Source organism: Lethenteron reissneri, chromosome 11, assembly GCF_015708825.2.
Source record: "Lethenteron reissneri isolate LAM-NWPU_2019-01 chromosome 11, ASM1570882v1, whole genome shotgun sequence".
In the NCBI taxonomy this organism is placed as follows: Eukaryota; Metazoa; Chordata; class Hyperoartia; order Petromyzontiformes; family Petromyzontidae; genus Lethenteron; species Lethenteron reissneri.
Window position 1 is genome coordinate 8,912,890 of NC_083789.1, and position 27,225 is coordinate 8,940,114.

The 27,225-nt window shown below is 47.3% G+C and overlaps 1 protein-coding gene across 2 annotated transcripts in view; it reads left to right on the forward strand.

Annotated features, from left to right (window-relative positions):
- Positions 1-22,106, forward strand: part of LOC133341418 (uncharacterized) — a 36,191-nt gene extending 14,085 nt beyond the window's left edge. The window contains exons 7-12 of one of the 2 annotated variants that reach the window (XR_009755045.1): positions 1,543-1,719; positions 1,996-2,815; positions 5,912-6,024; positions 7,761-7,858; positions 17,605-17,666; positions 19,074-19,139. Coding sequence is in view for 1 of the 2 variants with exons in the window: in XM_061550027.1 (XP_061406011.1) it covers positions 1,543-1,719; positions 1,996-2,815; positions 5,912-6,024; positions 17,605-17,666; positions 19,074-19,386 (1,485 nt within the window). In the remaining variant the exon portion in view is untranslated. Of the gene's footprint in view, positions 1-1,542; positions 1,720-1,995; positions 2,816-5,911; positions 6,025-7,760; positions 7,859-17,604; positions 17,667-19,073 lie in introns of both variants that reach the window. The other variant, XM_061550027.1, reaches the window with a different exon arrangement.
- The last annotated feature ends 5,119 nt before the right edge of the window (positions 22,107-27,225 follow it).

A 27,225-nucleotide genomic window follows, 5' to 3' on the forward strand; every position in this document is an offset into this window, starting at 1 on the left:
CACCTGACAGCCTATTAGTAAGGTTTGTCACGTGCCAAATAAACCCACAGTTGTAGATGTTGTGGGTTTACTCCCCATCACCGGTGTGCTGAAGTCGTTACTAATTGGCACGTTTTGTTTACGCGTCAAACCTTACTAATTTGCTGTGTCATGTGGTGGTGGATTAATAACATTTATTTTTTATGCTCTAACCTAAAAACCTTTATTATGAATAATATTGGTCGCGAAGGCCTACGTGTTAAGCTGAATTTTGGTCCGTTCATGGTCGTTCAGCCGTGTGCTTATAAATGCGGGTCCCCCTTCTAGAAGTGATCACCATCCGCACCAATGCACTGGGTTGCCACCTCTGAGATACAAACAAAAGGGACTTTGCAGTAAATGTGGAGAGTTGGACCAATGTGTTCCCGATGCTTCGAAACCACATGCCAACTTTGAACCAAATGTTCATGGCATATCATGGGAATAAGAATATCTCACAACAGAAGAGGGGAGAACTGCATGTAAACACATTGTCTTGAGTGGTGTCTTATTATTAGTTACACAACTGACACGACACAAAACAGGACGTTTAATGCCTTGGGAAGACTTAACAGATTTCACAAGATGGGACAGGTGCCAATCCTGCCGATACATCATCCTCATCGGTGGATGCGTCGCTGCTTGAAGTAGCTCTGGGAGTCTTCAGCCGATGAGTATTTCAGTTTTCCTCTTCACATTCGTTGAAATGCCCTCGGTGCCTTTACAACAGTGTCCAAGCAAAGCGAGATGTATTGAAATAAAACAATTCTCTGAATCTCATATTTTCTAAAACTGTCCTTCCCAGCATTGCAAAAGGGTTAAGCAGTTTGGTAGAAAGAGCTTACAATTTGGCACACTTATTAATTTATTTGTAAGGTGTTTTTCGGGTCGCAAAACACGTGTTTGTTGTCCGACGTTTCACTCCCAAGTGCTGGGAGCCCAAAGAATACACGGTGCAACCCTGAAATATGTTTATGTAATTATATACTAGAGAGCTGCACAGCACAACCGCCAAAGCCTTCACAGTTATATTTACTTTTTATTTTTATCACTTTAACACAAGTCCCAGTTGCTCCTATTGCCAAAGCTATATAAATATACTGCTTATATGAAATCCACTTTACTAGATTTTACGATGTCAGTTAACGGGGGATTATTGGTGTGATAATGGGATTTCGGTTTTGAGTTGCCGACACATGCAACGGCTAACGGCGCTGCGTAAGGATTGTATTTTATGATTCCAAGCTGGTCTTCTGCCTCCTTGGCTAGGCTTCGCCTTGTAAAAGAGATTATAGTGTAATTGGGACTTGCCTATTAAATATAAAAAGTACAACGGCACAAAAAAGAAGTTTCAATGTTAATGAATACTTAAGGTAATTCATGGAAAGTGAGAGTTTTTTTCTTCATCTTCAACGTCCCAATGTTTCTGTGCCTGGCAAATTAATACTTGCCTTTTAAAACCCCCTTTGATTCATTGCTTTCCCTCTTCACATGCGTTTAACTCCCGCACCCCCCCACCCACAGGCATTCCAGGAAGAATTGGCGAAGAGGCAGAAGACGCTCAACAGCCTGCGGAAGCAGGCCGAGCGACTCGGGGAGGTGGGACCGGCCGGGCACAGGCTGGAGGAGGCCCTCAAGTACTTCACGGAGACCTCGGTCCGCGTCACCCGATACCTCGGCAGGTCTGCCAACATCTCCATGGTATGGCCAGGAGACAGCGGGGTGACCGTGTAAACAAGGGGGCCACCCCGATAGGTATGGTAGGGATTTTCATTAGGAACATGAGTGCGGTCTTTATTAAACAGATAGTGGTTCATTATGCCTTGACGCAGAAATTAATTCTATATTTTTATTATGAATCTTTAAACTTTTTTTATCAAGACAAAAAACTAAACAATAGGTGATTAGCACATCTTGATTAGCTAATTAGATGTACTCAATTGACTTTTTTGTTTCTTTGTTGTCATTCTCTGATAGCCACCAGATTCTGGAGAGGGTGAGGGAAGCCCTCCAGAGACTTCCGGAGCCGCTCATGTGACGAAACCCAGGACGAGTGTCGAGCCCAATGGACCAGGTTGCCGCCAATCTCAAATTCCCAAACCCGAGCGCAGCTGTCGGCCACGTGAGACCCGCGTGAGCCACCATCATCAGCCACCTGCATCGCCACTGGCGGTAATTTCCGGCAGCGTCATTGGCGACACCTCGCTCAGCCCTTTGGGATTTCGGAACTCGCCGGTGCCGGGACATCGTAGCCCCGAAGCGGTGACACCGACAGGTGACGTCGCGGGCCGGTGTCGCCGTCTCACCTCCACCCCTGTTGAAGACGCGTCGCGCAAAACCTCGGAGGAGGCCTCCGGAGGAGAACTACTTTACATGGGACCTGCAGAGCACGACTCTTCAGCAGAACGGCGGCGCGATTACGAGCCGGCATCAGGTCGTGAATCGCTCGCGTCTGACGCGTGGACCGCGTCCGCGAGCAAGGACGGCCAGGAGAGTGGAGCGTCTGTGAGAACTCACGCCGAGCTGTCATTTGCTCGCGAGTCGCCCTCCAGCCTCGATTGGTCCCTGAGGCCTGCGCACGCCCGTCAAGGGAGCCCGTCGCTCTCCCTGGAGTGGGACAGCTACGACGTGAGAGTGGCGCCTGGCGGAGAGTTGCAGGGAGAAAACTCTTTGGGACTCGCGCCCACCGAGACAATGCCGTCGCTGGAGGAGGGCGATGCTGTGAATAGCAGAGCGAGCGGCGCATGCGGACGGGCAGAGAGAAAGGCGTGTAGGAATGAAGGCAAACGGATTTGCAGTAAGTATTGATTGAAGAGAAAAAAAAACGCACACAAACGGCACCATCGATAGAAACTGTCTTGTTGCCGCAGCTTCTGCTATAATAGTGGCTGAGCACAGGCCCAAAGGCCCAATACGCCCAGTATTCCAAGTGGCTAGCAACAAACAGTACTTGGAGGTGTAATATGTGAGTCTATAGGTTTCTTGAGTGGTGGGGGGAGGGGGGTGGTTATGTAGAAATTGGCTGCACTGTATAATATATATATTTTTTATACGGATAAAATACTGGCCAACAGTACAACAAACAATATTATAGCTCGTAACAGTTAAATGTAGGTCAGGACTTTACACACAAAAAACCAGAGTGGAAGGCTATTGATCAAGGGTAAAAAAGAGGTAAAGATGCAGCCCTGAAATTTCTCCTTCATGCCACTGCTGGCTGAAGGGCCCCCACTAGAGGGAGCTCCAGAAAGGGCCCCTCTTGAGAGCAGTTGACCTACTCTTCTACGCTGCCCAAGATTCCATCGGAGCAAGTGTCTTTTTACTTTACCCGACTGCACGAGACCTGTCGATCCACTCGCTGTGCTGTACCCATTTTTAAACTGCTCGGTGAATGGAGGCGTGGCCAATGAATGCGATTTCCCTTCGTTTCAAATGTCGTGCTGGAAGATCAAATCGAAGCAGCGACCACCAGATGAAAAGTCCAGCGTGAAAGCCATTTACACCCTGGCAGAGTCCCGTGATATAGCTAGAAGGAAGAGCAGTTACATGGTTTTTAAGTTAAATTTATTTGAAATGCAGATTGAAATTTGATTGAATCTTCTGTACTTCAAGGTGTGGGATCACCACAGAATTACGTGGTAAAGTGCTTATGAGCATTTGTGCTGAGAATTAAGAAAGCGCTTTGCTCTTGTTGTTGTTTTTTGGCCGGTGCTGTTCGTGATTGCGGAGTGCAAACACACAGCAGTGGTAAGAGGGGTTCCAGGCCACTGGCTCAAAGGAGTCCACAACAGTTATTTTTTTAATCTTTTATTTTACTTACCCAGGATAGCCCGAGCCTCAAGACTTTTTTCAGAAGGGGTTCTGCTAAGTTTTGCGTGGTCGGGGGCGAAGTTGCTGTGCGCAATCCCGATTTGAATCCTTTACCGTTAAACGTTGAAGCATTGGGGATGATTTTTTTTCGACTATGGGAGGAAATTGCAAAAAAATCTTGAGGAATCCTATGCAGAACTGGGGGAGAAACATACAAACTCCAACCAGCAAGGCACCCGAATCCAGTCCCATTCATGCTGAGGCCACAAGCGTCATCACTGTGCCACCCTGCTGCCCATTGGTGTGCCTGTGCATTACCGTCGTCAATATTAATGGCGACGTTTGCTGCGATGGAGATTACTTTTTATGGAGGGCAGCCAAGAATGCTTTCGGAAAGTAAAGAAATAAAATCGCAATACAGTATAGGTTTCTCTTAGCAATATGAAAAAAATGTCGAAGTTTAACCTTGGCTGCCAACGAAATGGCAGACTAGGATGGCATGCATCAAGCAGCAGCTCGGTGAATTGGCTCAAGTCATGGAAAAGCCACAAATTCCACGTGCACATCTGCATTGTTACTCGGAAAAATAACTAACTTAATATCAAAGAATTCGTCTCTCCACAGAAACATAGATATTCGTTTAGTTCACCAGCCTGTAGCGATTTCCAAACCGATATTATCCAGTGCATCACGATTATGGCACCCCAACTAAAACCAGTGAAGCATCTATTCTGAAATCTCCGTGACTCACGTGTTGCACACTCGAAATGAAGGACGTGGGCAGGTGCTCCAAATCGAGGGCAAGCACATTTATTTATTGTGGTTAATATTAATCTTGTGAAGAACAGCACCGTCACTCTGTAAAATGCAAGAGCACGTGTTACACGCAGCAATTATTCCGAGTCGCCATTAACCATGTGGCTGGTTTACACGTGCGGTTATTCATTAACCCTTTCTCTTAAACCCAATTCTACTACTGATAAACCATCTTTGTCTTTGACAATCACATTTGCACATCACTATTCGAATATTACTTTAATCCTAAGCTGTATGTCTATCTATACCATCCACTTATATCGGTATCTTACACCCATTATATGTACTGTATGTGTACAGTATACATACTGTATATCACCATTGTACAGCTTACTACTTTACATGTGTTCTATTCTCAATAGCATTGCAAGTAGTCATACTCTGGGTACATGGGCATGGTTATAGACTAAACAGTATTAGAGTTAGAGAATTACAATGACAGTAACTAATTACAGTGCGTCATCCCTTTACAATGCACAGTGCTAAAACACCTCTAATTGCATATATCACAAACGAACAATTCAAAGCCAAGCTCAAAGTCTAGAACAAGTCTAGAACATTTATATAACGATCAAAAACAACCTTTTGGTCCTTTACCTGTAAAATGCAACAGCGCGTGTTACACGCAGCAATTCTTCCGAGTCGCCATTAACCATGTGGCTGGTTTACACGTGCAGTTATTCATTAACCCTGCCAGCCACCTACAGGCCCAACTCAGTCATCACATGCTGCTGTACACACATGCATTGATGCACTGCACAGCACATCAGGACTTTCACAGAACCACACTTTACTCCCTTGCTGCACAAGGACATAATTAAAAGAGTGATCCATTCCTAATGTGCCACACATGGAATGGCCGCCCTCTCCCGTGAGCGGGTTTTGATGCGTGGCCGTCATCCCGATACGCTTTAATGTATAGCCAAACTAAAATATAGTCACCGTTGGCCGAAATAAAATATATACGTAAAAAAACACTTTGCGTCACTAATTTCATGAACAAAACTAGCACTGGACACCCGTTACAACCTCTAGGTTGTATGGTGCAGGTAAATGTGCAGCCCTGCAATTGCTTGCCTGTGTCACTGTTTAGCAGAAGGACCTCCAATATCGGGAGCCGTATAGCCCGTTTTACTAGAGGGTATTTTGATCTAATCATCCACGCTGGCTGCACGTCTTGGAAGACAATCGTTCCAAGTGGCTAGCCCACTTTCGGCCTGGCGGTCACAGCTGGCACTGATGGCCACCGTCGCCGTTGCATTTTCAGAAAGTGCCGTCAGAGACGTCGGTGACGTTGGTGTCTGGATGGACGGCGCAGAGGCACCCAGTCACGAAAACCACCTGTTCCTGCGGAAGAAGGAGTCCACCCACATCTCCCAGGTTTGTATCATCGCGCCTCCTACAACGCAGACCGCGGTCACGTGCCACGGTGCGACGGTCGGTGCACTGGACGCTGCGGGACCAGAAGGTCGCCGGTTCGATTCGATCTCGCGGCACTTTCCTAAAATTAATCCCCACCTCTGTCTACTCGACAGAATAAATGCGTGCACCGCAGTTAGTCGATCGGCAGGTCACGCGTAAAGCACGGGTACCCGCACCCCTTTCAAGACATTTCACTAGTGTGAATAGTAGTGAAAGATTAGTGTGGAAGAGTAGACCCAAGTGTAGTGAGTCCAACTGAGTCGCAGACATTATCTTGGGAGCAACACTATTATACAACAGCACGCAACACAACACGATCTACACTCAGGTCTCGAATGCCCATCTAACCATGCTACGGCAGAACTATCCCGGTCCGGACCACAAGCTGGGTCCCGGACCGCGTGGCTAGAGGCTTCTTCCCGACGTAGATCTTCATAACACCAGGACACGAAGAACCCCGAGCTCCTCACGGGGCCCTCGTTATATGCTCCCGGGCTGGGGCTAGCTCCGCCCTTCGCCCCGCCCACCTTCCAGGTCTCTCGAGCTCTTTCTCGAAGGTTCCCGAGAGCTCTTTTGGACCACGTGACCGCCTGGTGGCCTCCGTCCACCTGGTGGCACCCCTCCAATATCATCCGGTCACGTGTCAGCAGGTCAACCAGCGTATCATGCCCCAACGTAACCCTGGCTGGCTGACGCTCCTTCTCGCTCTCTCACCGGGAGCCCGCACCACACACTGCTCGTGGTGCCTCCGCGCTAACCAGCACTCACCCAAGCCCCGCTAGGGCTGGTACTACACCCCGTAACCCAGGCTGTCCATAATGACAACACATTATCCGCCGTGGCTTCGTAAGCCCCGGCACCATACAGTGACAACCACAGTCACTACACAAGTACTCTTTTTGGGGGCGGGCACACTTTCTAGAGCTCCCTAGAGTGGGGAGGCCCTACCGCCAGCAAAGGCGCAAGCCGGCAATTGCTGCGCCTTTGGATTTTGAACCAATATCTGAAGCACGAGACCTCCGTCAGCAAGGACTGTCGGAATTTACTTTGTCCATTTTTGGCCGCCACTCTCCACCTCATTTGTATTCCTGTTAACCCTATCGCTTACAGAGTGCCAGGACACGGTTTGGTAATTAATTCACCTCCATGGTAGCTGCACACTTGTGTTGCCCATATCATGTGCAACCAGCGCTTTCAATGGTATTACACACCAAAGACCACAGATTAATTATTTTTTTTATTTTTTTCCCACCCCCTCCCGTGATATTAAAATAATTGGCCGTGGATGTAAACCCCATCCTTCATGTCTTTAATACAGATTTGTTCAGGTTGGGTTTTTTTCCATGCAATATGTCACTGCATATTGATAGCGTTTCATAACAAAATCCCCTTGTGCAATTGGATTCTCAAGCCACATTGTTCTCATCAAGTGACGGGAAAAAATAATTAACTTGGTAACACGTACACACTCACATTATTCGGCTGCATCGTTTAGTGACAGGACACTTCATTGATATTCACGACTGCCACACTTTTGTAAATGCAGTAATGTTGTGTGGGATCTTTAATATCCGCAAAAACAGCGAATGCTCCGCTTTGGTGATTACCCGCAGTGGTGTGTGGAAACTGACAAATTATTGGGCACGATGTATGCAGTGGAAAAGGCCATCTTCGATTAAAGTTCGTGTTTGCAGTGTTCAAGCGAAGATTTGTGCCTTGTGCTTTCTGAACCTGATCTGCGAGCCGCATGAATTGAGCTTTGAGACTCGGACGAAAAAGTATCTTCCTTTTGGTGAGTAACTTTGTTGGCCAGTCTTGTGTAAAGCTCATGAAAAAATGTTGATAATTAATGAGTATTGTGTTTTCGCAAGCAAAACAAGGCTCTGTCTGTGTTGCTCCGCTCGCAAAAAAACACTGCCCTATTAAAAAATATTAATAATTCTTAACGACTTACAGTTAACATCTTTCAAATAAAAGTAACAATTCGAGGACCACCATGATGTTGTTCGCACTCCCGCGGGTAATTTACGTGATTTTTCTTTTAATAACGACAGGGTGGGATTGGGAAATACCCAACTCGCGTAACGCCACTGACTGCAATTTTACACCGAGAGCTAGTCACTGCTGCGACTGCACAAACAGTGGTGTGGTCGCCCTTGGGGTTCCAAGATATACATTATATTTGGGGGGAGTGGGGCTTTCAATTTCACATTCCTGCGGAGGGAGCTGGAAGGAACGTTGGGTTGCTCGGTCAATGGCCAGGGTCAACGGCGGCCTGGTGTATTCCGCAAATATGCCCAACTGTGAGGGTGGGCACATGCCGGCGTGAGTAGGTTAAACGTTGAGTTTTATAAGGGAACCACGGGGTGACCAGCCCCTCCCCACCCAGCCCCTCCCCACCCAGCCCCTCCCCACCCAGCCCCTCCCCACGCTCCCTCCCCCACCCAGCCCCTCCCTCCCCACCCAACTCCTCCCTGCACGACGGACAGACACAATAATCCCCGTGGGATGGTGTAACCAGGAGGTTCCTACCAGTATAAAATCCCAGTGAGATGACAGAACAGCTTCGAGATGAGAGCTGATTAGAAGTAGTGAGATATAGGGAATGTAGATGAAAATGGAAGCGCCGTGAGGTGAGTGGGAAGACAACGAAATAAGTACACGAAGCAATTTGGACAACTGAATGCAACTAGGTTAATCTAATTTCAACATTATTGAGTAATATCTCATGGACGGCGCTTGATGGAAGGCAACGATCGCCCGACGTCTTTGAGAAAGGACCCGGAGCACACATCGAGAGAGTATGAGACTAAGAGAAATGCACACAGGGTAAAAATGTTCATAATAAAGGTTTTTTTTTTGGTTAGGTATAGATGAGAGACATTACTTCGCTTTGATTAATCTGATTGGCTGACATTGACGACATCACATTTACCCCTCTCTATTTAAGACGGACACAGGAGGATTTCTCCACAACCCTGGCTGTCACCTGATGAGGCTGGTTGTAATTACCGTCGAAACGTTGTACTCTAATTGTAAATGATGAGGGTTTACTATCCAACAAGCCGTAATTGGCACGTTTTGCTGACCTGGCAAACCTTACGAATTGGCTGTGTGTCGGGTAGTTGCGCGTTTAATGTCACTTTTTAATATTTATGCGATCTAACCCAACAAAAAAACACACGATTAGGGATATTGGTCGTAAAAGCCTGTGTTAAACTGACTAAATCTCTGTGGGGAGGATACTTTAAATTTGCATGGTTAGTTTAGGATATGAATTTGAGCTGATATTTCACGTACCGTTTTTTTTCCATGAATCCATGGGTTTTAAGTAATTTTATAAAGTTTAATGTCTGTGAAATGCAGGTAGAAATGTTATGAAATCTTCTGTCATTCGGAGTGTAGGATCGCCACAGAATTCTATGGTAAAGCGTTATCAGCATTTGTGCCGAGAATCAAGAAAGCGCTTTGGTCTTGTTTTATGGCCAGTCCTGTCCATGATTGCTGAGCGCAAACACAGCGGTGATAGAGGGTTCCAAGCCACTGGCTCACAGGAGTCTTTGACAGGTTTTTTTAAATATGTTTTATCTTTTATTTAGTATTACTGGCCCCTTGAGCAGCTGCTAGGGGCTCCCTCGGCCCACGTTTTAGTTTGCTTATGCCGAGCGCCGCCACGGCTGCCGCCACCACCGCTGGTCTACAGCGTGCCAGACAAAAAGTTGTGTTTGGCACAATGGTGCGTCTGAGTCGCACACACACGGCTACAGTTAGAAACACTGCCAGAGCGTGTGGCATTACCACTGTACTAACACCCAACTACGGTTCACGCCACTAGCCCATTGAGCCCTTCCCAATCCCTCTGCGAATTGTGCGCGCTGTCCGGGGCTCACGTTGCCTGTTAGCGACACAATAAATGTTTTTCCCTCCAGGAGCGATGAAATGCGTATGTGTGCGTATGTTGAACTTCTTTTGCACCGTACGTAGTGGCTGATTTTATGCCATACGTGTAGTGGCTGATTTTATGCCAATTATTTAGCTGAATCTTACCTATAGGCTAATGGAGCGGGATCCAACTTCTACACGCGAGGTGAGGGAAAAAAAGTCACGAAACAAGACGAATGAGTTCGTAAGGAATTGATTTTGTTCTTGGATCGTTAAATGTGTCGTTGCGTAACTGCCGTTTGACATTCAAAGGGGGCGAGGCTCGCCAGCCTTGGACGGATTGACCGGCACGCAGTCCACGTCGTTGAGCAGCTCGCCTTGTAACAAGCCACCGCGAAGTGGGGCCCCTGTGAGGACGATGGGGACGAAGGGGCTGTTGAGGGGTACACCGGCAAAGACACATGCGCGCAGAGGGACACGGAGAGAGATCGAGAGAGACACGCGCACACACACGGAAGCAGAGACACAAGACACAACAGAGTAACAGATGCAGAGAGACGTGGGCAAATAGAGAAAGAGGCAGTGAGAGATTTACCCAGAGAGGCAAAGAGAAACTTGCACCAAGAGAGGAAAGACAGAGAGAGTGTTATACACAGACTGGGACAGACTGTCTTTCTCCGTTTCCCTGTGTCTCAAAGAAGCAGAGTCACAGACACCGAGTTACAAGCACAGATATGGAGTGTTATGGAGAGATGGATACTGAAGGACAGAAGCAGAGACACAGACAGGCTTTTAGAGGCAGCAGACAGAGAGTCATACACAGTTACAAATGCTGAGATAGATGTGTGGAAAGACGCACAAAGACGAAGACCCCCCTTATAGCTTTAACCAACTATTGGGGCAAGTGCTGTTAGCGAGCACCTCTGAAGGCCGGCATGGCACACGAGGGGGTGGGTTGCCACCACCACGCGCAGCCAGCCGCCTTTGTCTCCCGAGTGGTGATGTTTACACACCGCACCAGGTATTCATTTGAGGCTGAGTCAACCTAGGGAAGGCCCCAGGACCCTTTAAAATAATCGTCACTAATGTTGGCCGTGGGCAGGAATCGAACTCGGTTGCGCACGCACAGACACACGTGGCACGTGTGTGAAGACGGCACTCGCTGCATGTGGCAGCCTCTCCCACATGGTTCAGAGGAGGCTGGGTGGAGCTTCCTCCTCCACAGTCATCCAAATATTTTGGCTGTATTTTTGAAATGTTTAATTTTTGCAACAACAAAAAATCTAAATAAAACCCAGCAACCCATGATTACTGTTCAGTGTTAGGTAAAACCACAGACAACGACGAGCATTTATGTTCTGTTTGGTTGCAACAAAAAAATTCCGTCCATTGAGTTGGCCAAGATATGGATCAACGGCGTCACTGCCGCTCGTGTTTGTCTATGCGCAATGCTTACTTGTGAGAGTGAGACGTAAACAGACGCGCACACAGAGAGTGAGAGACATATGCAGATTATATAGACCTAGACAGACATACACACTCGGAGTCTGGCACGCATTGATTTCTTGATTTAGCATCAACCGTTAAGCGCGTGATATGTGCATCAAATAGCACGCGTACGAATTGACCTTTTCAAGTCATACGTGTAGTATATAATGGGTTGTCACGCTTGCAGCCAAGAGAGGCGCTAGCCATTCACCGAATTGTATTAAAGTGTAGTGGATTCTACTGAGTCACAGACGTACTTATTGGTGGAAACACATTTCTACCAAAACATTAACACAAAGGGGTAACTGCCCCTTTACCAGATAACAGCCTATGGTGGTGGACCACCAGGCTAAACTACACTAAACACTAGAATTGAAGCTTTCGTGACTGCAGAAATTACTATACTCATTGTTTTTTTCGTGACTTTACCCGAAAAAAACATTGAGTATACCAAACACACTGGGAGTTAGCTACAAGGGACCGGACCCCTTCTTGGGTCCAGGCCCACGTGTTGGTGACTCTTCTTGGACGTAGAACTGTAGATCTTCAGATGACGGTAACAACGCTGAACCCCGGTCTCTGTGGGGACCTGGTTTATATGCTCCCAGGTCGTGGCTAGCCCCGCCCTTGGCCACAACCACCTTCGAGAAACCTCTCGTCGTTTCTCGACCATTCCCGTAGGATCTTTCCCCCGACACGTGACCAGCCCCTAGCCCCCATATATACTTTACTGGTCACGTGTCCTTCGGGGTCCACCAGAGTGCCATGGCCCACAGTAACCTCGTTCCCGTGGCCTGCACTCTCACACTCTACCCTATAGGGGTCAGCACTACACGCGGAGCGTGGTGTCACTCGGCGCTGTCACTCAGCGCTCACCGAGCCCCCTCCAGGGCTGGTACTACACCCACATATACGGGGTGTCCGCGATGGCAATACATCGCACGCTGTGCCTCTCTAGGGCCGGCACCACTCGGTGACATCCGAGATGTCACTACAAATGTATGTATTATGTTAGATCGAATCGCGACCCTCAATCTTGATATGAATCATAGAATTTCCAGAGCGGTGGCTCGTTCCACCCCTCTATGCGAGCATAAGCGCTGGACTATTAGCAGGTTAAAAAGTAAAAAAAGAAAATGTTATTTATTGAGTGTCAAGACATGTAAAATAATCAAACGCAATACATTAGATAGATCATTGAGAGCTAGAACGATTAAGAGTCGAAACGATTCGAGCCACGATGGTTCGTCGACCTAAGTCGATCACTCGACTACTTTTTTGTGTGGCCGCTTCCTCAGGCCTCCGACAAAAACACGGCCACACTTACATGCCTGCCCTCCCGAAGGCAGGAAACATCACCTTCAAGCAATGCCCAAAACGGTTTAGAACTTAAGAACGGTTACAAATGAGAAGGGACGAGGGGGGGGGGCATTCAGTTTATCCAACTCTGCTCGGTTTGTTCGTAGCAGAAATGATTCTAGAACCTATCGAAGTTTGCTGAAGAGTCCCAGCGAGTCTGCCTCCTGGCCTCCGGTGCTGACCTTTCCCACGCGCAGCTTCACCACCGTGGCGTCTGCTTCCATTTCTGTGTTGAGCTCGATGTAGTCAGTCTGGATTTTACATGGTCGATGTTTATTTCTGATTTTGTGGACCCCGGATTAAGTCCCCGCGGATTTTGCGCCGCACAAGATGCAATGCCGATGCCATCACCGAGCCTCGTTAATCGTTCCTGTCCTGCAGCACACATGGGAAGAGCGCCGGAGATAACGTTGTCTCCGTGTTGACCTCTTAGCCCAGTAATCGAGCCGACAATCGACTTAAATAACTGGAGAACCCCGATACCGAATTAATACACAAAATGCAACATGACCCACAACTGTCAAATTATAGTGCGGTACTCGGCAGATCTTCGTTTCTGCATCGTCGCCGTGTGCCCAGCAACTTGAGCTGCTGTGTGCGGCGTGATTCTGTAGTGACGTTAATGCTGTCACTATAGTGTTAGCGCCAGCCACGATCACAGGAGTGCTGCTTGACGCCTGGAACCTCCCTAGGAGGCTTGCGGGACACGTGACAGGGAGCCGAGAGCTTCCGACATGATACAGAAGGGCATGGCCGAGGGCGGGGTGAGCCGCGACCTGGGGGGGATTAAGGGGAAGCCCCGGACAGGGTTCGGGGCTCGTCTGTGGAATCATCCTGGAGTCCCGCGTCTCATCATCTCCGGGTCTTTGGGCTTCGCTCGGCATCGTGGGTCAGGCAGCGTATTAGGCCGACTGACCCGTTCGTGTAGTTAACCCGCTATTCACATAGTTAACAGCGTAGCTACGCCTAACTATAGAACCAGTATACGTTAGAGTTACCTTGAGAGGGAAAGTTGTTAATAAACGTGTTGCCTACAACCCCAGAGTGTACACCACTACACTTCTATACCACAAGATCTGATGTCTCACAAGCCAGAGTCGTTTCATTTGTCTGGCGTGCCTGACATGTAAATAATGGGATACACAATCTACCAATTCAGACGATAATGGATGAACACAGAACAAACGGAATAATTTTTTTCTTGCAAAAAAAATAATGACTTATTAGCAGCTATGGCTTACGGTTACTTTTATGTTTTTTTTTTGTTTTCTTTATACAGTACTGCAATGCTGCAATGACTGTTAAACCAAATCTAATTTGCCAAATAAGACGATGAACAAAATTAATCAATTTGCACGTTAAATTGCCACGGTCAAACGATCAGATGACGTTAATAAAAAACAGTTTTATAAAGCGTCCTTTAGATCCACAACCTTCGAGAGCTTGTTTTCAAGTGATTATTGTTGGGTTGGGTAATGCAGACTTGTGTAGGTGCCAAGCCGAACCAACATCTCCCCCCCCCCCAGCCAGCGCGCACCCCACAATGTAAAACCCACAATGAATGACGCTTTTTTAGTACCAGTCAGACCGGTCGGTTTACCACGCGAGCCGATAATAAATTTCATCGAGCGTCCTACGGCCATATGCGGCGCGCAGTCGTTGATCGCAAGCCCCTCGTAAAGAGAAGAAAAGTCCACTCTCACTGAAGACTTCAGTTTGAGCGAGCACCTCCATAAAATCTGACTCACTTGAAGAGAGCTTGCGAAACGTTGGACCCGTCTCTGATGCCGAACTCTCGTCCCCTATCCGGACACAACTTAACTCTGCAGGACTTCGTATCCCCCATCTGCACAGCACCTCCCGCATCTGCCATTCCTTTTACCCCAGCTGCCGCTGACACCTTCGTCTGCGTCTTAATCGCCTGCCCGCTCGACGATTGCGCAACTCTCCGAATTCCACGTGATCCAGAGAATCCCGCTGCCAAGACTCCGCAACCGGCAATTCAGACCACATGAATGAACCCGATGCTCCAGTCCCTAAAAGTGGCTCCCAATCCAATCCCAAATAAATTTCAAGATCGAAACTGGACTCACCTCTTCCTTGGTCTCCACCCTCATTTCACTCACCCCCTTCCCATCCACCTCGACTGGTACGCAGGAGAGCATGAGTTCGATCCCTGACGCCTGTATATTTGGAGTTTGCATGTCTCTTTCCCCGTGGTCACGTGGATTGTTCCCTGGCTCCTCTGGTTTTTCCCCTCCACATTTAGACGTATGTGTCTAGAGTATTTGGCTGCTATACATGTCCACATGATGATATGCCACTTCGTTCTATCAATTGTGGCCAGGTTGCTTCTGAAAAAGAGCTATACAGCTCAGTGGGCCTTACCTGGTAAAATAAAAAAATAGTTTAGTTTAAAATAGTTAACTGCCACCATCTGCTCCAGCAATCAAGTCTTTATGTTGAACCCCCCCCCCTCATTCCACCATCGCTCAGTGGGAGGTTGTGCATGGAACTCCGTTCCCCCAAACATCCATGCTGTTGGCCCCCTGCCCCCCATTCAAGTCCAGGTTCGAGGCCCTTCCTTCCGTCGCTCTGCGTATGATCGAACGGACTGCCTCTCTCTCTACCAGATAAATACAACCCTCTGTTTCTGTCTAGCGCCTTGGGATGCGGGTCCTGTTTAGACACTGCTGTATGAATCTACATCATAGTGTTACTGTGGAGGGGGAGAGTAGGTTGAATAGTAAAAAAAACATTTAAATAAACGTACAACTGGCGGCCCCCACAAAACCATGACAGCTCCGGAGGGCCCCTCGATCAAAACTTAAATCTGTCCCTGGGCTTGGCCACGGCTTCATCTACCGGCCACGTTGGCCCATGTTGTCGGGACCCAGTTGGGGGGGTGGGGTGGTTAGTTGAGTTTGGGGAGCTGCGCTTGCCGCGGCTGCACAGACCGGCCAGGGCGTGCCAAATCCTCCTCGCGAGCCCCTCCGTCTCGCTGCCAGAGAATCGCTCGACCTCTGGTGTAGCATTTCCAAGGGCACAGCCGCCGATCGAGGTGCCAACTCTTGTTTTGCTCGCGCGCGACCGACGTCAGTGGCCCGGGCTGGGGCGGCGGCCATGGAAACAGCGGTGCGAAGTTCACTCGCGGGATGCTCCGGAAGGCGGGGGGGGTGCGCCACTCGCCACGGTGCGAGCGTCAGCCCCTCGTCGAGGCTGCATTAATATTGTAAAAGGGGTCGGGGTATTTCATTGCGAGGCACAGACTCCTAATCCGTCTGGTTCACGTACGGGGGGGGGGGGCTTTGTTTTCGTCGGGCATGCAAAACGCATCGCGCGAGACACAAAGCAAAGAATGCGCGTCTACGAAAGACGACCTCGCCCGTTCGACTTGTCGCGCCGCGATGGCGAGGGGCCAAGTCGGTGGCCGCTTGTCGTCATCGAGCCAGACGGCACGCGGGAGGTGTGCACGAGGGACCCGCGGCTCTTGAGAAATAAAAATCGAGAACGTGACCGTCGCGAGAAATAAACAACGCCGTTTTCGGGGTCACGACCACCGCGTCGTTCGGCACGATGTTCCGACGTTTCGCTCCCACCCCCGCTGCCCCGGGAGCTTCCGCGAAGGATTCAAACTGGAGAAACAAATCGGTGAACGTGGCGTCAATCAAACTGAAGTTCTGTAAGGAACATCAGTTTAGAACCTGTGTCCGGTGCATGGAGCCGAAAACGTCGGACGTCGTGCTGGATGGCACGATCCGAAACGCGTCAGAGAGGGACATGGCCGTGCGGTGGTTGTTGTTTTGTTGCAACTCATTGCCTGGCTCGTGAAGAGCTGTCTGCCTCAGTGCAGTTGAACAGCGACGCTGGGGGAGTGTTTACTTTGCTGGTAAGACTAATGGAATCCTACAAATTCATGGACTTGCATAGTTTAAGTACGCCGGTGTCATAGATCCTTGTTTCTCCGCACTTTTAGTCGATCGAAAGCACTGATTCTCACAATAAGAGAGAATACAAGGTAGAAACCTCAACGTGTGGACAGTCTCAATAGTAGGAGCACAATTCGACTCTTGCTCAATTCCGTTATCGGTTACTGGTATTTCCATTCTTAAGCCAAATTTAACTAAAGGGATCGTTTTAGATGAAAAAGTAATGATTCAACACACGTTGACATTGGATGGTATAAATAGTAAGACGTTAAGCTCATTTCCACTGGGGGATGGGGGGTGTAGCTGTTAGAGCACTGGGCGATGAACCCATTGACCTGAGTTCAATCCTGGCTGTGGCAAAAACATCAGTGATGTATTGGCCCAAACGTCGAAATCATCATTCATCATCGTCATACTCCATCATAATTAGCCATGGTCAATCCACTGCTGGATGAAGGTCTACACCAAACCTCCATCACCACCACTCACAATGTTGTGATGCGAACCGTCCATTTGGCACCTGCACACTAACCGTTTTCACCGCTCCATCTCATCGCTGGACGTTCTCTCTCCTGCACGTTCAATTCCTTGTCTGCCAGTCCATTATTATTATCATCGACCATCAACAAGCATGTTGAATTGTAGTCGAACAAATGACTGCCACATATGTGGAGAGGGCACTCATTCAGCAGTGTGTTGACACGGCTCTGATTATTAGTTTTATGATTTAAAATGAGATGGGGGGGGGGGGAAGTAATTTTTTGTGCGTGTGATTTTTATTTATTTATCCCCATTCAAAAGGAGATGCATTTGAGTTGTGTGTGTGGAGAGCCTTTGGAGCCACGTGTTATTTTCATTCGATCTGAAATTTGTTTTGCAGCTCCGGGAGCAAGGAGCAGACGCCTCGTGCTCACCGAGGGAACCCTCCTTCGAGCGGACCGAGTAAGTCTTGACGACAAGTGCCTTGGTGGAGTTGCCCACTTACTCATTGCATTGTTTATTATTGTTACTATTACACTTGTTTTACCCAGGAAAGCATCACTGAGTCCCCAGAGGCTCCTGCAAAGCTTTCGCAGTATAGGGGGGGGGGGGGGAGGGTCAACGTTGCTTCGTTTAAGCCCCAATTAGATTAACGTGCAGGTAAATTTTCTGCATTGGGATGTTTATTGGCCCAATATCAGTTCCATTGTTACGGTATATTTTAGCTCTGGGAGAAAACCGGGGAACCCAGAGGATATCCATGCAGAACAGGGAGAGAACAGGCAACCCCCCCCCCCCCCCACACACACACACGTAGAAAGCGGACCGAGTTGGGAATTGAAGCCGGGCTCTTGTTGTTGTGAGCCGCGAGCGTTGCCTCTGTGCCACCCTGCCACCCTGAATGCGTGTACAGCTGTCTGCAGAGGGGGTTATAGAAATGTCTTGGGGGTGGAGATTACCGGGTGGGCTTGGGGGGGGGGGGCAGTCCTGAAATATTCAACGTATTTTCTCTGCAAAATATCAATTTTGAGGAGCTCTCTAATGCACTCTTGGTTTGAACCCCATGTTACTCTGTATGTTGTCCGACGTGTCACAGGACCGTAGTACAGTACAACATTGAATTGTGCTGCACTGCCCTCAGACTGCCTACGATGTAACCCCGCAGCAGCCTCCAATACCTGTTGGGCCAAATTTGAAATGTACTCCCACATTAGCGCAAAGGATAAAGAAAACACTTCCCCCCCCCCCCCCCACCGTGAATCTACGGCAGACCCTCCCCCGTCTGTGAATCGTGCCACCTTCGTTGAACCTCGCGCTCTAAAACGAGCCCGCGCCCCCAACGTGTGCTAATCGTGTTGGTCGCCCATCCAAGAACTATCCAGCCTCAACCCCAGTAAACGCGCAACATTGAACCAACGTTCGGGGGGATGGGACCCTGGTTGGCTTCTGAGATCTAACGAGATTGGGTGCTTTTCGGGCGAGTTTGGTCGTGGGGGGCGCCCCCTCTCGTCGTGAATCTAAATAATTCTCAACACCTTTTATGGGCACCCTGTGCAAAAAAAAAAGTGATCTGCCCTCCACCGCCCTTTTGTTGTTTTATCTAATTATAATAACTGTACGAAACTTCACGGTACTCAACTTGTAATTGTGTGGGTTTACTCTCAAACACACCGGTGTGTTGAAGTAGTCACGAATTGCCACGTGTTGTTTACTTGACAACTCTCACTAATTGGCTGCGTCGGGTGTTGGTGGGTTAACGACACATTAATCATTTACGCGATCTAACCCGGGGGAAGAAAAAAAAAACTTCGCCGCTGGGTTTTTCATTTCGAAACGAATCATCCTAAACGCCCCGCGCCCATCTGCCAGGCTCGATGACGACGACGGCGACGGCGGTGGCGGCGGCGACGTCAACCTGGCCCACCTGCTGGAGAGGGGCGAGGGCCCGTGGCTGGGCCCGCGCAGGCCCTCGCCATGCGCCGCCATCTGGTGGAGAGTTCGCTCGGCGCCGTGGCGCTGGAGGGCGTCTGGGTGGCGGTGCCGCTGGGCCGACATTTGCCGCGCTCTGCGGGCCCTCCGGTCTCTGCCCCGGCTGCTCGTGGTGATGCTCGCGGCCGCTGGGTTCCTGCTGTGGGCAGGGTGCATCTCGATTGGCGGAGTGCCCCGCTTGCCGCCCTCCTAGGATCGCCACATCCTGATGCTGCAATACAAAATTTGGAAATTAAAAAAACCTACCAGGACGCGTAATGGAAAGACGGAGCGGAAAGATGTTGCAAAAAACAGAAGAGGACCTCGCTTGTCAATGCAAGTGATTAAAAAAACAACCTGGACATTTTTTGGGACATCATGGTGAAATATATGGAAGAAGGTAGAACTGCACGTGAGTGCATTGTCTTGAGTGGTGTATTATTATGCAGCTGACAACTGGACTCTTACTGTCCTTCCTGGAAGACTGCAGATTTACAAGGACAGCAGCTACATCCTCGTCAAGAGGATGATCTTGGGAAAACCAGGACACAGATAGAACCCCCCCCCCCCCCATCCTGAAATGGTGATGTGCAGGGGACTCGATTAATGAGATTTCTCAGGACGCAGAGAGCCCAACTACTATACTCGTAGCCTCGTTGGAAAACATTGAAAGCAGAAGGAGCAAAGAGGAAGTGGCGGTGGAATGACCCAGCTCGCGAGAGGTTGCGCCGACCGAGGGGAAGCGTTGGCACATCGCTGTCCGTCACCTTCCGAGCAACGATGGGCGAACGGACGGACATAGTGCAGCTGACCGACCTGCGTTTGTGAAATCTTTTTATACGTGTATATATATGATGTAATTAAAAATAACATTTGTTTTGTGTTTTAATTCACCGTGGCGGTTATTTAAGGGGGTACTAAAATAGCATTGCGCCCGTGCTAGCACAGGTGTGATGTGGAGCGTGCTGTGAATAGGCGCCGCGTGCCGTTGAGACCCCAACGCGGCAATTCCATTGCGCTGCTCTCCCCTAGCAGGTTAAGGTGCAGCCCCCGCAAGTGCTTTCTCAAACCACCACCGCTGCCTCGGAGAGCCCCTCTCCCGTGTGGAGAACCTCTTTGCCATCGGCGGTGAGAGCGAGCAATTGCCGGGCTGCTAGAGAAAGACCCTCTCGGGAGGGTATTTGACCAAATCTTCCACCACTGGGCAGCCATTTTTTTCTGTTTAACAAATAAACATTCATTTCACTTTTTGAAATGGGTGGGAGTCCCCACGCGTTTACCCCCCCCCCCCCCACTCGTGACCTACCGATCGATTCGCGATGACTTCTGGATTGAAAGTCCAGTGTGCCGACATACGGCAGCGTCCATGTCATTGCTTTTGAGCGTCCCACTTGGGTAGAAGAGAAAAAAATGTTGCGTGAATTTTGCTCGTCGACAGCACACTGTGCCCATTAGCATCAGACCACAGCCGGGTGCAACAACACAACCCTATCTCGGGTCGACTTGTACCTTAGGGGATTAAAGTCTGGACACAGGATCGCACTCAGCAATCAAAAGCCTTGCCATGCCCATGTTTTTTTACTGGCTTAACACAAATCCAGTATACAGTGTGCGTGTGTGAAGTAAACATCAAGGGTGAGAGGCACATTTTAACCCATTTTTAAAAATAAATGTATAACTTTTATTTTGCAAATGAGCCGAGGCAAAAACAGCTCCGTGAAAAAAAATGTGAGCCTGTTTCTGCATCGTTGATGAGTGCTCTTGCGTGCTGAACAATGTATGTCTTCTCCGACATGACAATTGTGCTGTCTGCGGCATTGTCTTGAGAATAGTACCCTCTTGCACCACTCTGTGACTGAGGATGTTCCCGGAAGACCACGTCACAGAACTACAGTACTTCATAAGTTTCCATATGCCAGCAAAACTCCATTAGGTGTCTCCACATTCAACTATATCTTTTTTACTTGTGGGTCATCGCGTTTGTTTTTCCAGATCAATATTGTGCAGCAAGAAAATTGTTTGTTGAAACAATCTCTGGACCGGTCTAACGTGTCAGGGTTTAATCAGCATTTGCTGCTGGGTTACCAGATGTAATTGGCAAGAGCACTCCATCTAACCTATGGTGGTCTGTTCAATAAAAAAAACGCGTGTGTGTGTGTCCTTATGAAATCCGCTCACTGAAGCCCCATCAATTGGGCCTCTATCCACAAGAGGCACACGTTTTATACTACCCTGTAATTTAGTGATTGTTATAATGTCCAAAAGAAATAGTTTTAAGCATCAATGCTGGAATTTAGCCAAGTTAATTTTTTTTAAATGTATGTAATGCAGCACGGGGTATTTTTTTCCCATACGCTTGTGACCTAATTATTTGGTTATATTTTATTGTCGTTTGTGACCGGGCTGCGGCCATCACTGTATAAATGCACTTGAGAAGGCATTTTAATGAGTGGCTGAATCCCAAAGATGCCAGCCAGAATCTTGGCGATGCTGGCTCGCTCCTCTGACACTTGGTCACAGTGTTAACAACAGCAACAACAACAAGTCTACGAATGTTTTTCAACCCCAAAAAGCCCTGACACCTGTGCCCACACGAGTCAGCTAAATTCAGTGCATCCTGACCCCGTTGGCTTGAGCGCTTCCGTCTTTGTTTTATAAATGGGTTTTACGTTGCGCCGTTATTATGTAATATCTTAGTGTTTTTTTTAATATGTAACGTATGGCGAGTTTTAAATTGATGTTGAAGAAATTAACAACCTGATTTTAGTTCACGGATATTGTGTCGTACATGGCAGAGGAATTGAAAAGTGCCCGAAGGCCACACGTCCAACTGCGATTGCGACTACTACTTGACATTTGACGGGTTTTTTTGTAAAGTAAATGTGATGTGGGAAAAGTTCAAATAAATTCGTTATTTTTGTCAATGCATTTTAATCCCTGTGTTCGCGTGCCATTTCATTGTCGTACAAAAAGCCGGTCGTCGAGGCAAAGGCGCAGCCTTGCAAATTCTTGCTCACTAATTGTTGACGGACTGGCCCTCCACGAGAGGGCGCCGAATACAGATAATATTTTGGACCGACTTTTTCCCTCCACGCTGGCGAGACTTAATGGAAGAGGTGAGCTTACCCACACTTTACACCACCACACACACACAACCTGCTTGACACGTAGGCTTTCGCGACCAATGTTATTCATAATCAACCTGCTGACCAACTTGTCTGGTTATGACGCAACAGTAGTCGGCGTCTAAAGTAAATATATACTGTAAAATGAAATCGATTCGTGGCGGTTGACCCCATGAAGATTCCGAGCTGATGCCTCGCCGTGGCCCGATTGTTATCAGAAAGAGAAAAAAAATCCTCCATGCTGCACTGTTCTTTATTGGGCCCAGAAAAAAACCCCGAGTTTATACTTGATTCGAAATAACATACAAGACAAAGCCTTCATTGATGTGTATCGCAAGACACAATAGCGCGCTGTGTTCGGTGTTAATAGTAAACAACTCTGTGTCTCTACCCCCCCCTCCCTGCGCCGCACCGTGGCATGCGAGCAAGAAAGTGGTGGCAAGGCCTCGGCTTGTCAACTTGTTGTCGAGTTCTACTCGGAAGCCAAGAACACATTTCTGCTTGCAAGCTTCTGGTTATATCCAGTTGACATTTGCATTGGGGGGTTTTATACAAACAATAACTTCACCCCCGCCCCCGCATCGGGTCGCATGCACAACATTGCAATGCAAATGCTTGATTTATATTAGGGTTGGCATCATCTGGTCCAACACCATGTGAGACTAGGCTCTAAGGAAAGCTGTCTCGGGTGTGGACCAATCAACTTCAAAGACAGTGCACATTATCAGAGTTATGTTCTTTTGTTTGTATTATGACTGCAGGTATTGCGGTCTATGCAAACATGACTCCTTGTAAAAAGGTGTCAGTTTTGTTGCCAGATAGAAGGGTAAAAAACCAATTATTATTATATTAGGGTTGTTAAAATAGATTTTTTTTGCACTCGGGCTGTTATCGCATGAAAGAAAGTGGGTAAATTAGCCAGGGTACTTTCTTATTTTTTTCCCGGCACGTATGTAAATATCTCGAACAATAAACATTCCACGTTTCACTTTTTAATGTAACGGATAAAAACCGAAGGGAATTGCCACGGTGCTGTAATGGATAGCAGCACACTGGACTTGTAATCCCAGAGGTTTCTCTGGCTCGATTGAATCTCACGCCACGGCAGCCGAAATAATGGTGCAAATTTTTGAAATCCCACGCATCTCGCCAGCCAGCAGTATAAATTGGGCGCAATAGCACAGTTAAAGTAAAGTGACCGGTAAAGTGTAGTGGGGCAAAGTGTGGGTACGCCGACCGCTTCTTCGAACACACATGGCCAGTGTGTCAGGGTAGAAGAGTAGAATCACGAAGTCGATGCCCTTTCTGCGAGCAGTGGCATGAGCAAAGCATCGCAAAGGGAGGCTGTGCACCTCTTGCCTTATAAGCGAGAGCCGTGCTTGTTTGTACGTTGGTGCCATCGGAGCGCTCTCAGTTCTTAAATCCTTCACCGCAAACGGTGAGTGGTTTCTGACATTGCGGAATTGGTAACCGATTATTAATATAATTACCGGTTTAAAAACGTGTATCGTTGAAAAATCGGAATAATTTATCTTGGAGTACCACGGCCTTGATTGCATTACGGCCTCCAAGCTGTCAGGCTTTGACACCGAGTGGGCAGACCAATAATCCAACAACAAAAGTCCCTTTATTTTTCGAACTCTCTTAAGCGCAGTATACGGTTTCAAAAATAGCACTCGTGGTTTATTTTCGGGTGAAGTTAAACGTTACTGTAAGAAAAACGTTTAACTGTAAATCCCGTTAGCTCTTCTTTTGCAATCCATTCACAATGCAACGCACTAATTCTTAACAAATAATTACAGGTGCGTGATTCTCAGGTTTTATATTTTCTTTTGTTAGAATAACCTACCCGAAGGGACTTAATGCGCCAGTCCAAACCAACTGTTCAGCGGGAGAGACAAGTCGGCATGCTGTGTCGTATTAGAGGGAAATTGGCTGTTCGCAGGTCCGCTTTGCGAGAAACATCATACGGCCTCACGAGTAAACAAGAGGTAACTCTCAAATCGTTCACACTGCCTCCACTTTTTCCTCCTATCAAACTGCACCCGATATTACAGTCCCCTGCCATGACAGATTCCACAAAAAATATATATGTATGATTTAAAATGCTCTTTTAGTTTTGTTTACATTGCGGGGTTTCTGAAAACTGATGTGAAATATTGAGTCGTCGGAGCCACCAGGCTTGTGCCGTCTCAAAAAGGCTCGTCTTTGTTGGCATTTCGTGAATATGTCAAACACGGAACACTGTGCACCAAAGTAATATTATGTATTTATTTATTCAAACAGTGTGTAATATGCAAATGTTTCCTTTTGATTAAAATTCAAGGTTTATTGTATGAAAGCCGGCCCTCTCTTTGGCTGCCCTGGGTGCCCTTTTCTCCACCTGGCTGCCCTGCAACCCCAAACCACCGCCGATGCACAGCGGCAAATTTCTAGAACCAATATCGGGCCGGCACAACCACGTGCGCTAACCCACATTGCGTGCAGGCGATGAACAAAAATATAAATATTTGCTCTGGAGAAAAAAAAGCCAAGCAAACTCGGCCCACACACGTAGAACACACAACTTTAATTCACAAATCATTATGAACACAGTACATGATTCCTGCAAGATTTTGTCGAATAATAATAAATATGCACTGACAGCCAAGCTTAGGGGAGGGGTACAGTTAAGAGCATTGTGCACAGGTCTTTAACGCAATAAAACGTACAAGCAAATATATAAGAACACCACAAACTCTCAGCTCAACCAAAAACAAGCAAATTAAAATTCTGACAGACGCGGCTTTGCCTTGAATTTTAAGTCGATTTGATTAAACGTAAAACAAAACTTATGTATCTTTCTCTCTCGGCGTCAATTTAATTCCCTGTTTTTTGCGTTGTTGCAAACTATGAAAACATGTTGATGCCAAAACTACTAAATATCTCGTATCTCATGGTAATTCTACTTACACGTATGCGCGCATTGTATACGCGTAAGTTCTGCCAAAGAGTCGTGGGCGCTTGCCAATCAATTTAAAGTCTGCAAGTTTCTGCCTCTGCAGCTTCCCTCTAAACCAGTTTCACCATTAATATACCAATATTATACATTGAATACACTGGCACATATTACGTAAATACAAGTGCAAGCAAGCCTAAATTATATCTGCGCTTCGTGCCAACTGTTTATGCAAGGACCCTTTAAGCCCGATTTTATATACATTATATATAAAGCTTCGGTGAATGTTATTGAAATGTACCGAGTAACCAACTTTCGAACTAAGCAAATTGTGAACATTGGCAAATAGTGAGAATGTAGGTGACTCAATATTTGAGGTACGATCATATTCTTAATGCTATCATTACTCAAAAAAGTATTAAATTGCATTGCCGTTCACTCTGGGCCTTACACTCACATACCATAATGCACTGAAAACGGCCATAATGATGCACGTGGGGGATTTTTCAATTCAAATGCTACGAAAATTAAAACATGACATACTTGATTCATTTGCAAGCAAAAAGTACAGATTTCTCACAATCTTTCTCGAAACAAAGTTAATTGTCTTTGGGCTCTCCCGTACGTGTAAACGGCATGGACAAATTAGAAAAAAATAACGTTTAAATGCAGAACAGCAGCAAGGGGAGGTGATGCAAAACGTGAACTCCGCCACGTGTTAATCTGACACCAACGTATAAAGTGCAACAGCCGTCACCATCAGGTCTGGCACCTACCTCCCACGCCCACCCTGTACATTTACCTTTATCTATAAAAGTAACACCTGCAAGAACAGGAGTAAGATAATAAGCGCGAGGAGTCGGCGCACTCTTCGATGAGATTGCAACCGCCACACCTTGCTATAGTTCCACACTGGGCAGGTGTTGGGCAATTTTAGAGTCTGCTTGCTTGGCGGATTGACAAGCGCGTTTTGATTTGTGCACGGGTTATTAATGAAAGTGAGACGGAGGAAACGAGTTGTTATTGAACAGTATTTAAAAAAAGATGTGACTTTTTTCGTGCCCGTTGGATGGGGTTTTTTGGGGGGGTTTAATTTAAACTTTCTCATCCGTAGCTAGTGAACACACAAAACTCTTGCCAATAAAATCTGGGATCCACAGCAGGGTTTGTTCAACAAGCAGTGACTCTGCTGATGAGACCTAGAAGGTTGAAACCGGTTCAGATTTTGCCGACTTAACACCAAAGACCGCTTGATAACATAGTCTTGGCTTTCCAGAGCCAAACGGCGTATTTTTTAGTTTATATGGGGAGACAGAATATGAGACGTCTAGCTTACAACAGCTACAGTTATTATCATTACATACTTCTCTTGAGTGAAGGGAAATTGAGACAATGCAGTTTAGCCCCGTTAATGAATTTAAGAGTCCGGAACAAACTGCATGTGAAGGCAATAGTCAACAGTGCTTTTTTTTGTTCGGAGAATATCTGCTCGTGCACATTTATGGTAGCCTAAGTTATTGTATTAAATATTTCTGACGATTACCCTCAAACTCACAACCCTACGAGACAGACTATTTCACCGCGTGACCACCCACGGCACAGACGCCGTGCCGGAGTAAAACTGAACAACATCTGAAATCGCTGTGAATGTGCCGAGACTTCGTTCGGTTTCATACTTTTCGGATCTATATCCAATGTGATCTCAATTTCTTGAGGACAGTAGTGTCAAGCCACGAGCTAATGCATTAACACAATTTTCCAATTTAAAGTCACTCTTGCGCCCATAATTTTTTGATGCCACCATGTTTACAATATCGCATACACTGTATGAATTACGGCTGAAACTACTATCTGGTTATTTCGGTAAAGTCACGTAGATAGAAAAAATAATAAAAGAACACGACGTTTATTTTATTATTGTTTCTACCTACGTGACTTTACCGAAAGAACCAGAGAGTATGGATTCCTGCAGCCACGAACGCTTCAAATC